The 12,053-nt window shown below is 38.3% G+C and overlaps 3 protein-coding genes across 4 annotated transcripts; 2 read left to right on the top strand and 1 right to left on the bottom strand.

Moving 5' to 3' along the window:
- The first annotated feature begins 1,368 nt into the window (after nt 1-1,368).
- On the top strand, nt 1,369-3,423 carry LOC141610622 (epoxide hydrolase 3-like). 2 transcript variants are annotated; one of them, XM_074428799.1, is made up of 5 exons: nt 1,369-1,574; nt 1,725-1,933; nt 2,371-2,541; nt 2,640-2,875; nt 3,030-3,423. In XM_074428799.1, exons 1-5 carry the CDS (start codon nt 1,505-1,507, stop codon nt 3,277-3,279), a joined length of 936 nt encoding a protein of 311 aa, XP_074284900.1. In that variant the 5' UTR covers nt 1,369-1,504; the 3' UTR covers nt 3,280-3,423. The 2 variants fall into 2 exon arrangements, with proteins under 2 accessions (XP_074284900.1, XP_074284899.1); XM_074428798.1 differs by having other exon boundaries at nt 1,370-1,574; nt 1,719-1,933.
- Nucleotides 3,424-3,526: 103 nt separating this feature from the next.
- Nucleotides 3,527-5,388, top strand: LOC141610623 (epoxide hydrolase 3-like). Its single transcript, XM_074428800.1, has 3 exons — nt 3,527-4,257; nt 4,518-4,732; nt 4,980-5,388. Exons 1-3 carry the CDS (start codon nt 4,188-4,190, stop codon nt 4,992-4,994), a joined length of 300 nt encoding a protein of 99 aa, XP_074284901.1. The 5' UTR covers nt 3,527-4,187; the 3' UTR covers nt 4,995-5,388.
- A 509-nt stretch (nt 5,389-5,897) lies between these two features.
- Nucleotides 5,898-9,411, bottom strand: LOC141610621 (lanC-like protein GCL2). Its single transcript, XM_074428797.1, has 6 exons — nt 9,155-9,411; nt 8,149-8,327; nt 7,686-7,797; nt 7,472-7,588; nt 6,769-7,086; nt 5,898-6,437 (listed from the first exon to the last, which is right to left on the bottom strand). Exons 1-6 carry the CDS (start codon nt 9,326-9,328, stop codon nt 6,099-6,101), a joined length of 1,239 nt encoding a protein of 412 aa, XP_074284898.1. The 5' UTR covers nt 9,329-9,411; the 3' UTR covers nt 5,898-6,098.
- Nucleotides 9,412-12,053: the final 2,642 nt, after the last annotated feature.

The raw sequence follows: 12,053 nt of genomic DNA, 5'->3' as shown, positions 1-12,053 counted from the left end.
ATAAAATTGAATCAGGTGTTCAACAAACAGATCGTCTAAGCTTACGTTTGTTACTTGCTAGCCCAATCAACTCAATTGCTAGCCCATGCATTTCTTACTGGAAAGTGTAATACTCCAACCCATTGCCATCTTAACTGCTAGCCCAATTCATCCTCCAATAGTCGGCTCGGTTATCTGCCAACCTCACCATTACTAGTGGCTAACCTGGCTCCTTCATTCTTAGGTTCCCGACTGTGACCGTTACCTCCCATCCTCTCCCTTCACATGGACCGCCACCCATCACTGTTAAACTTAACTCTAAAAACCACAAATCCAACTACTCTAATATATACCTGCCAAAAACACTTCAAACCGACCCAGGGGCACAAAAAACAATGTTCGACATTATCAATGAAAAACTAAATGAGTATTTCAATTTTTATACTCCATAATTGATTTCATATAATTAGACCGATCTCGTATTCTCAGACACGAATAAATATCAAAATTTCTCTCAGAAAACATAAAATGCAAATTTCCGCTTTCTCAACCTTTTTCTCACAACCAAACAAAAACTTGAAATTTATTTCCTACCAAAACATTTCACACTGAAATTACCATTTATTTTCCGAAAACATCCTCGAAACCACACTTTTGAAAATGTAATAAGGATCTCACAAAAACAGAAAAAACTACATGGTTTTTTTTTTGGGTTGTTAACCAGGAGTATCCCCTACCGACATCCGGCTCAATCTCCTTCGGGGCATTGTTGTTAAACTCCCGATCCGGATCGTAGGATCTTACGATTCAACGATACAAAAAGTGATGACCGATCCGATCCTGGGTTGGATCGTAATTTTGTAGGATCTTACGATTCAACTTGTGCCAAATTTTTTTAAAGTAGAATCTTAACTCAATCCTACGATCCTACAATTATATGACCCGATCCTACATTCTTAATATTTCAATTTTTTCAGTTACTAAAATTTTATATATGACTTTTATGATAGAAATCTACTAGAATAATTAGTAGGCACATGCTAAGATAATAGTGTTTTGAGATTTATGCACGAGATTTTAACATATTTTAATAACACAATTATGTATTTTAGTTAATTTGTATGATCTTACGATTCTACGATCCGATCCTACCGAGTCGATCCTAGGAAGTTCATCGATCGAAAGTAGGATCCCGATCCTAACAACATTGCTTCGGGGTACTGAAGACAATTTAATGGGTTGACCCTTCCCAAGTTTGGCTTTTTCATTCGCAAGAGTCAGGAATCGAGTCTCTGACCACTTGTTTAAGAGATGAGAGCCCTTAACACTCACACCCGCCAACTTTGGTAAAAATACATTGTAGTTACCAAAGAAATAAAACAAAATACTCTTATCATTTCCACCAAAAAATCAGGTAAGGGATAGTGGAGTTGGTGAGAAGCCTAATCTATTGTCTACTACTAAATCTAAAACAAAAGCAAACATCAACTAAACTCTTACTATTCAACCATTCCTACTGCTGTCAATGGAACAGATACAGCATAAGCATGTATCAGTTAGAGGGCTCAACCTCCACGTCGCCGAGGCCGGAACAGGTTAGCCACTGCCACTATGATCATTAGATGCTTCTACTTGACATATACTTGTATTTTCTATACTTATATTTGGAGATATTAATAAACTTAAGAGAGAAAGGTAGTACCTGGTTTTCTGATCGAGTTTTGTTCATGTAACTGAAGGATCAGAAGTAGTGGTTTTCCTGCATGGTTTCCCAGAGATATGGTATTCATGGAGGCATCAAATGGTGGCGGTAGCAAAGGCTGGGTATCGGGCAATTGCTATTGATTTCAGGGGTTATGGTCTCTCTGAACAGCCAGCTGAGCCTGAGAAGGCGACCATGACCGACTTCGTTGAGGATGTCATAGGTTTACTTGACTCCTTGGGCATCAACAAGGTAATGCAAACTGCACTTAGAAGTAAACTTCGGGTTAAAGGCCCTCTTTGGTAAACAGCGGATTAATTTCAGTATAAGCAGATTGCAAAAGCAGATTATAAATGACAGATTTTATCAGAAGGATTGACTAGCATATTATAATTAGCAGAATTAATTTGAGTGTTTGGTAATTGGCAGATTACGATTAGTAGATTGTTAGTTTTCTTTGTAAAATGGAGAAAAATTTCCTATTTTACAATATGCTAACCAATATGCTGGGGTAAGCAGCATATTGTAAAACAGTATATTGACCCCAAATATGCTGTTTCAATATGCCGTTTACCAAACACTAAAATTAGCATATTGATTGGTCAAACATGCTAAAACCCCTGAATATGCTAAAAATTGGCCAATATGCCGTTTACACCTTAAAGTTTTCCAAATGTCTGTGAATGCAGGTTTTCCTGGTCGGGAAGGATTTTGGGGCTTTCATCGTGAGCATGATAGCAGTACTCCATAAGGAAAGAGTTGCTGGTATCTTAACCCTAGGCATCCCATTCATGCTACCTGGATTCGGTAACCTCAAGCCAGATCAACTTCCGAAAGGCTTCTACGTTTTGCGATGGAAGGTAACGAAATTACTTCACTTCACAAAGCATAAGAGAAGCTTAGCAATCATTTATGCAGAATTTTACACTTGCATTTCTCTGGTGATGTCTTATAACAGGAGCCAGGAAGGGCAGAGGTGGATTTTGGTCGATTTGACGTCAAAACTGTGATACGGAACATTTATATCCTGTTTTCGGGGAGTGAGCTTCAGGTAGCAAGTGATGATCAAGAAATAATGGACTTAGTTCCTCCTAATGCTCCTCTACCACCTTGGTTCTCAGAGGATGACCTCTCAGTTTACGCAAATCTATATGAAACCTCAGGATTTCGTACAGCCTTGCAAGTTCCATACAGGTAAGGCGTAGAAGCACTAGTCCGTCATCAGTCATTATCATGGTATTCAACCTCGGTTTCAGAACTGATTTCAGACTGTGTAGAGTCAATACCATGACCATGAAAGCCTAAAGCCTATTCGGGAGTCTGATCTATAGTTTATGTTTGACTGTAGGAGCATTGACACTAGTGTCGACATTGAAGATCCAAAGGTCACAGCTCCGGCATTGCTCATTATGGGTGAAAAGGATTACGTCTTCAAATTTCCAGGCATGGAAGAATACATTCGGGGTGGAATGGTCAAAACAATTGTGCCTGATCTAGAGATCACATACATGCCTGAAGGAAATCACTTTGTTCAAGAACAGTTTCCCGAGGAGGTTAATCGGCTCATTGTTTCCTTCCTCAACAAACATACTATCTAGTAGATAGTAGCTGGTTTTTTCCGAAGTAATGCTATAAACCATGGTCGCTCCGCCCAATATTTCATTGATGTACAAGAAAACTTATTTGGAACTTGGAAGTACTTCCGCATTGAAAATCCGAATATGACTTATCTTTATCCCTCATACTCAACATCTATGTATAGTGCTATATAGTCTGCCTAAGATCTGGTCCCGGGTTTGTCCAGCGGTAGCCGGGTTAAACCTTGAAGCTTGCAGAAATGCAGGAGTTGAGAGGTCCCGGGTTCGACTACCAGCTCGGGCGATGATCACTTGGCCACTGCAGCCCCCGAAAGGGGTGACTTACACGGTCCATGTGGTGGTGCGGGAATGCATGGGCCCGGGGGAATTCAACCCCCTCGTCATCAAAAAAAAAAAAAAAAAAATCTGGTCAAAAGTCTGAAACCGAGTTTTAATGTTTGCTCCACTTTTGTGGTCTCAGATTTCATCTGCAAACCCAGATAAAGTCTGCCTAAGATCTGGTCATCTGAAAAGGCCACTAGAACCTCAAATACATATATACATATATATTACATACTCCTATGCATGGTTCAAAATCTCGGCCGAGTTGTATCGGATTCTCACTTTTACCACCAATTATACCGGTACCGTGACTACAACTGATACCGAGATTTTGAACCATGCTCCTATGCAAAGCACTTATTTTCATAGTAGAATGTATAATTGGTGGAATAGGTTGAGGAATAAGTCCACTACTTAAAATGCACTACCAATATTATATGCAAAGCACTTAATCATGCATTCAAAAGAGAAATCAGGTAAGGGAAAGTAGAGTTGGTGAGAAAGCTAATCCATTGTCTAGCACTACATCTAGAGCAAAGGAAAACAGCAGCTAAACTCTTGCTATTCAACCATTCCTTCTGCTGTCAATGGAGCAGATACAACACAAGCATGTACTAGTTAGAGGCCTCAAGCTCCATGTCGCCGAGGCCGGAACAGGTTAACCACTACCAATATATCATCATTAGATGGTTCTAGTTTAGTACGCGCAGTTAAATTATATACATTGTCCTCGTTTCACTTTCATAGTCAAACAATAAACAATATCGACTTTAGACAATATTATCTGTTCTAAAGGATGATTCATGTCAGCCGACCACTAATCATTTTGGGATTAAGGCTTTGATGTTGTTGTTGTTGTAAAGTAGTATTATCTGGTTTTCTGATCAAATTTTGTTCATATAATCTGAACTCTGAAGGTCCCAAAGTAGTGGTTTTCCTGCATGGTTTCCCAGAGATATGGTACTCATGGAGGCACCAAATGGTGGCGGTTGCTAAGGCTGGATATCGGGCAATCGCTATGGATTTCAGGGGTTACGGTCTCTCTGAACAGCCAGCTGAGCCTGAGAAGGCGACCATGACCGACTTCGCTGAGGATGTCATAGGTTTACTGGACTCCTTGGGTATCGACAAGGTAATGAAAATTGAAAAGTCCTTTCAGGGGTTACAATTCCTAGTTGATTATCAAATCAAAGGACTACAGAAGGGCGGGGATCTCCAATAAAATAGAAAAATTCCCGAAAAATAATTTAGCAGCATGAAAGATAAATTTAAGGGAGAAAAACGCACCTTTGAATTTTGAGACCATCTCATTTCAGAATATGTGAAGACAGTCTAGAGCCTTTACGGAAGTCTAATCTATATCTAACGCTTGATTGTAGGATCACTGGCATTAGCGTCGACATTAAAGATCCAACGGTCACAGCTCCAGCATTGCTTATAATGGGTGAAAAGGATTATTTCTTTAAGTTTCCAGGCATGGAAGAGTACATTCGGGGTGGAATTGTTAAACAACTCGTGCCTGATCTAGAAATCGTATACATGCCTGAAGGAAATCACTTTGTTCAAGAACAGTTGCCTGAGGAGGTTAATCGCCTCATTGTTTCCTTCCTCAACAAGTATACTATCCCGTAGACAAGAACTGGTTTTTTTTCCGAAGTGATGCTATAAACCATGTTCCTTCCGCCAATATTTTTTTTGCTTGCAGTGATGTACAAGTGAACTTGTTGGGAAGTACATTGGCATTACAAAATCAGAATCAGAATAACTATCTAAATGTTGCCTAAATTATTGTGGTCTGAGACTTTATCTGCAAACCCGTAAAAGTCTGCCTATAAGAGCATCTTTAGTGGTAAACCATAAGTTATTGTGGCTTGCTTTGCCACATAAGAATTTTCAACAATATTGCTTGTAAGCATGATACCGCTCCAATGGTGAGCGACATACAATTGTAGCTTGACTTGACCCACTTAAAATAATCGACCAATGAAAAGAAAGCTACTTAAAATCAAGCATGTAGCTTGGTAGAGCAGGAGTAGCTTTCAAGCGGGCCGCATTTTTCCTAATCCAATGGTGAGCAACCCACTTGATTTTTTTTTTTAAAATTGCAAGCAGGTCCTTCTTAGTAACCATTGGAGATGCTCTAATCTGATCATCTGAAAAGGCGGCTAAAACCTCAAATATATGTCTAAGTTAGCTCTCTTTACCATTGTAACCGACCAGGGTCAACATTCCATAATCCTCGAATACTAATATAGCATACAAAACTACACCGGAAAATCGTGATTCATCCAAAATAATTCGAGGCCGGTGGACAAAACATCCATGAGGAAAATAAAAGGTAATATACACCTTAAGGAGAAAATAGATGAGAAATTGTTTTCCCTAATAGCGAAGCAGATTAACATCTTATACAACTTAAGACGAAAATAACAAGAGTGAATTTTACATGCAACATTAACTACAACAAGTACCAGACTCGAGTTCTTGCATTCAGAAGTTCAGAGTTCATAACCTGGAAATCCAGAGCATGTTGGTTCTATCATGTCAAGGAAAAGGTAAGCCATACCTCCAATCCCTTCAAATAGAGAGTAAGGATTATCGCCACCATGCATTTCTCCAGCAGCAATAAGTGTAGTAGCATTGTCGATAAGGAAAGCAGCAAAAGCTTTGGCTTTATATAAGTAGCACATGTTTCCAGTGGCTCGATAAAGAGAAAGGAAAACATATGCATTCCCGCTGATTCCATGGCAAATTCCAACCCGTTTCAATAATCCGCGATTCCACACCACTTCAGCTGCTTCTATCGCAGCATCCAGAAACACGATATCCTTAAATACCTGGTATTGATCATTTATTTTCAGTAAGTCGCAGTTAATCAGAGGAAAGGGTACAAACAGATATAGTACAGAACAATTTCCACAAAACTTGTGAAAATTCACCTTAATATTTTCCTTTATTTTTCCAAGTTCATGATGTTGAAAAACATCATTAAATCAGACATGACTCGATATGTTATACCTTGAACCAACAAAGCGAGAAATTTTTAATCTTTTGCGCTCTCAGGGAACTAAAATGGAAAATTTTAATCGCAAAATAGAACAACGAAACAGACAGCTATATATAAACAATTTACTCAATAAAGTAACTGCAGAGTAGCAAATAAATTACCTCATATGCTTTAACAAGTGTGAGGGCAATGCCAGGAGCTCCATGACACCAATGAACAAGAACATCTCGCCCTTTATCTACCTCACTGGCAGGAAAATTACCACTCGGGAACCGGTGCTTAATCATACATAGAAGTTCATTCTTCACATCCTCACGTTCATCCGGCTTCAAATCTGTATCCATCAATACATGCAAAATACCAGTAAGTCCATGAGCTGCACCCCAGTACCGCTCTCCATACCATTCAAACATGAGTGGCCAACTTCCCTTGTTGGGCATTCTTCGTCCGTCCTCTATGATGTCACTGGCAATTGATCTCTACACGTACAGTTGAAATTACAAAGATGAAGCAGCTCACAGTCATTGTCCTTATTTGAAGACTCTTACGAAGCAATATTATTCAAAAATGATACGAGATGGTAGCTTTTGACATATCAACAAATTCTACCCAGTAACCCTATCTACTTAATGGTCAACAATAGAGTTGACCTTCAACACGAAATTTTTAGGTTCAACGAAGCGCACACTTAGTCGCATTACAATAAGGGGAGGGGGAATCGAACCTGAGACCTATTGTCCAGGATACCTCCGTCTTAACCACTAGGCTAAGACATCTTCGGTACCTTCAACACGAAATTCAGACAATATAAATGTGATGGAATTAGTAAAACAAAACTGATACCGATCTTTCATTAGAGTTTACCATCAGAGTAGAAGGGATCGTCCCATCACCAACATGTTTGTTAAGGAACAGACAAGACCAGAGAAACCCGGCTCTGCCATACAATAACTCATTCGGAATATCCCTGGGAAGATTAATCTGTCCTCATTGGCCAACATTGTAAGTATCAGTAAAGTGCGGTCAATAAGAAATGAACTCACCTATGTTCAAATATCCATGATCAAATCAGTCTAACCTGTTTAAACTGTGTCAAATAGTAATTCATCAATGGCTTATCACCCATATGTTTAGCAACAACTGCTCCAAGAGCGTAAACTCCAGCCCGTCCACAAATAAACGTCACATCCCTATTAAGCACACATTACTGTCACCAATTAGAATATCCAACTTTCCAACACACAATGCCCAACAAAGAGAATTTTTCTCCCATATATGAGATTGTACAAATACTCTTATAACTCGGGATGCACGTAAATGACAAATTTCACATAAGATCAGTAGCCAAACCAAGGGAGGCTGGCAAGGGCGGTCGCCCAGCAATGAAAAGTTTAAAACTTTTAGTAAAAACTCTCGACTTTTTTAGTTATTCTTACTAAGTTACTAGCTTGCCTCCTACAACAAATCCTGTTTCCGCCACAGCATAAGATAAAATAATGTCCATGGTTCTAGCATTTTTACGAGACAAAGTTACATAATACCTTGAACTAGAGGAAGCAAGATCACAAGCCTTGACAATCTCCAAACAGAGATTAAGGTCACTAACATTCTTAGTAACTTGATACGCCTTAAATAATAAAAAAGCAGTTCCAAGAGTTCCTGCATAAAGACTAAAGTCCACCACTTTCTGCCCAGTTCTTCCCCATGTCTCTATCACCACCTGTACACAGAAGCGGCGGAATCATTATTTGAAGTTAGGGGTGGAAATTTTCAGTGATCAAACTAATCATCGAATACTCGTTATTCTTAGATTCTCGATTATGATGGAATAAAGAAAAATGACTAGTTGACCCCATTTTCTTAGTCAGGTAAAAGACACTCGCAGTTCTCCAGCATTTCCATTTTGGGTCCTTCGGAAACAAATTCTTTGTGTTGCTAACTCAAGAATAATGCTACATCTTCCCAAGGAAATGGATCCTCTCGATTTCCTTAAATAATTATTTCCTCTTTCACCCTCATTTTATTTTTATACGTAAATTTAAAACCGTTAGATGTTGTCAATATGCGATCCGGGCTATTAATAAGTACTTACCTCTCCATTTCTTTGGAGGAAAATGAGCTCCTATCCCAAGTCCTAACCTTTATCTCGCAATTTGCGGTAGTCATTAAGGGACTTGTCAAAAAATTCAGTTCTATCACTAGGAACAACTTGCCCCTCGTTTTGCCACTGCGTGTCGGTTACTGGAGGATCTTAGTTATATAAGGAAAAGGCCAAGCCATATTGACCAATTATGTCTATATATTTTATGAATAAATTAGCACTCGGTCCACCTTGGCTGGGTAATTAAGCATTTATTTGCTTTTTTTATTCTTTATCAGAAGTATTTTAATCAAAGCAAATAAATAATTGAGACAGAAGAAGTACATGTAACCATGTTTTTGGTACAAACATTTTCACAAACAGTTGGCCTGCATTACCAACGTGCCCGCGACACTAAACCAAAATCGAATAATTACAAAAAACCCCAAATTAAAGAAAGAACGTACAGTCTCTTTGATGTCCAAAGCTAGTCTTTCAAGTAAGGAAGCAAATGATTTGTAATCCGTAGAAAGAAGGTTAAGAAGCGAGTTGTCCTTAGTTTCGGTTTCAGTAGACGTAACTGTTGACGATGTTTCTGGGACATATTGTGGCATGTTATTTGCGAAGTAACGGTCTGTCATTTTTTTATTTTTTTTGCAAATTTTTTGCGTTGTTTTGGACTTTGGTGTGAAAGAGAGGCTATGAAGTTATGGACTACGGAGTACGGAGTAGTGATACTTGAGAGAGCGAACGGTGTAATTGCCAGCTGCTTGACGAGTATGCTGAATAATGTGTCAAGTACATGTAAGACAGTCGATTTAGGTGTCAACTAGGGAATCGATTCCGATTTGGGATGGATTGTTCACCGGTAGAGCTGTTTAAATACGGGCTTGGATCGGACATAGACCGGGTTGTGAAGGAAAAGTTGCCCTTTAAGACCTTAGTGGGCAGATCGGGCCTTAATTATGGGTCTATTATCCTTGCCTTGCGGCCTTGCCCGCCCTTTAGTCAAAAGTCGGGTGACCCATGGGCTAATGGGTTGTAACACGAAAACTCAATTTAGATTTTTTATTAATTAAAATATATAAGGGTACCCAATATATAAATATGTTCATTATATTTTAACCTTTATAGTTTACGTATTATTTTAGTGTTACACATCCATATAAATTTGATACAATTTTCTTTGAAAATGTGTTTTTTAGGGCTTGCCTGGAATCCAAGGAATAATTTTGGGGTAAATTTTAACTGGGTGATAATTACCGGGGAAGTTAATTATTTGGGTAATGATTTCATTGATGATAGGTTTGGCATAAGGGTAATAATTACTGAGTAGATGTTTTACTCCCTTAATCATTACTCAGGGGGGAGGGTGGGTGTATTACCCTTTTATGAGGGTAATAGATCCAGGAGGTGATTGATTACTCTCATGCCAAACATGGAAAATGCACCTTAATTATTTATCTCATATTCATTCCCCTCCTTTTACCCTCAATTCAAGCAAGCCATTAAGAGTAAAAGTAAAGGATTTAAACAGTAAACGGGCCTAATGGGCCAGCCCACGGGATTTTCTTGTTGTCCATACCCGCCCATTTAACTTGGCAGGCTGGGCTTGGTCTGCCCTCTTAATTTTTCAGGTAAAAAATACTTGTCCAAGCCCATGTAATAAACGGGCTGGACGGACGGGCCTAATGAACGGGATGACCCATGAACAACTAATATTCACCGGTACTAGATTTCTTCAATGTTACTCCATTTATCCTAATTATTTATTTGTCTTTTTATTTTTTGTCTTTGTGAGGAGTAATAAACAAAAATAAGACGTTCATACCATAAACACAAGATGGGACATGAAAATAACACGTTCATACCGCTTAAATTTCGTGCATATTTACATAATAAATGTATCCATTTTATCTTTAATCATGATTTGTACCTGTTTTATTACATTTAGTATCATCCTCTATCTACTAAAACAATAGATAAACTCGTACATTTTCCCTGCAAAAAACATCTTTTTAATTAAGGAAACTATTTATAAGTTAATTGCATTCACTAAATAAGGAAATTAATAAATATAATGTATTTCATTATATAATTCTTTTCATTAAAATTAATTTTTTCATCAAATTATATAATTTTCACAAAACTAAATTATAATATTTTAATTAAAATATAAATAAAGGCAAACTAAACGATTAAATCTTTTATTGATGCTAATATTTGAGAATGACTTGAGTTCTTATACTATATATAAACAAAACTATAAATCGTTTTGATTACTTTCAGGACAAAAAAATTGAGAGAATTTATAAATTGGAATCATTAGATTTGTTATTTAAAAAATACTTTTTAAAAAAATATATTTCAGCACATTACTCAGTTCTCTTGGATTAATTTTCAGTTTTAATTTTTTTTTTCTCGAAACAAAATAAAATAATGAGAAAAATGAACAATTAATGAGATACCGCTATTATTTTACAGTTCAATTTTATTCAATTTTCTTGAATAATTTTACAGTTCAATTTTTTTCTCATACCAAAATATAATGATATGAAATATGAAAAAATTAATGAGGTGTTAATTTAGATGTTTAAGTAATACAAAAATAAAAATTCTATAAATATCGTGCATTCATTGTGCGAGATCTAAATTAGTTTTTTCTTAAAAGGGTAAAATAATCTCTCAATAAGCTTATTGAGAGACCTTCCCTCAGGAGACTTAGGGGGCGTTTGGTTGGAGGTCTGTAAGAAAGGGAAAGGGAAACAAAGTTATTGATTCCCTTTGTTGGTGTTTGTTTGACACAAACAAAGAGAATGCAATTCCCTTCCTTACCTCTCAATCCATCTAATTTCTTACCCCCACCCCCCTAAGATATGAGATTTCATTACGCTTGTTACCCTTCAACCACCTTATTTACCTACCACCACACTTACGGCTCCCACGACACCAGTCACCAACAAGACGTCATCGCCACCACCACCACCACCACCAAAACCACCACCAGAGCCACCCCACATAAACCACCACCACAACACCACCGCCACAACCACCATGACGCCACCACCACCATCACAACCACCACAACCACCCCACTACCACCACCACCACCACGACGCCACCACCACCACCACCCTACCTAAACCACCACCAAAAACCACTGCCACAGCCACTCCACATAAACCACCTCCATAACCACCATGACGCCACCACCACAGCCACCCCACTGCCACCACCACGCCACCGCCACCATCACCACCCCCACCACCACCCCACCTAAACCACCACCCGTACACCAAAATAAACCACAACCCACCAACTTCATTTTCTTGATGTAACCAAACAATTAGTTAAGCTTTAGGCAAT

The sequence above is a fragment of the Silene latifolia genome, chromosome 11, assembly GCF_048544455.1.
Source record: "Silene latifolia isolate original U9 population chromosome 11, ASM4854445v1, whole genome shotgun sequence".
In the NCBI taxonomy this organism is placed as follows: domain Eukaryota; kingdom Viridiplantae; phylum Streptophyta; class Magnoliopsida; order Caryophyllales; family Caryophyllaceae; genus Silene; species Silene latifolia.
The sequence above is the reverse complement of the archived record's forward strand: the minus strand, read 5'-3'. Positions and strand labels throughout refer to the sequence as shown.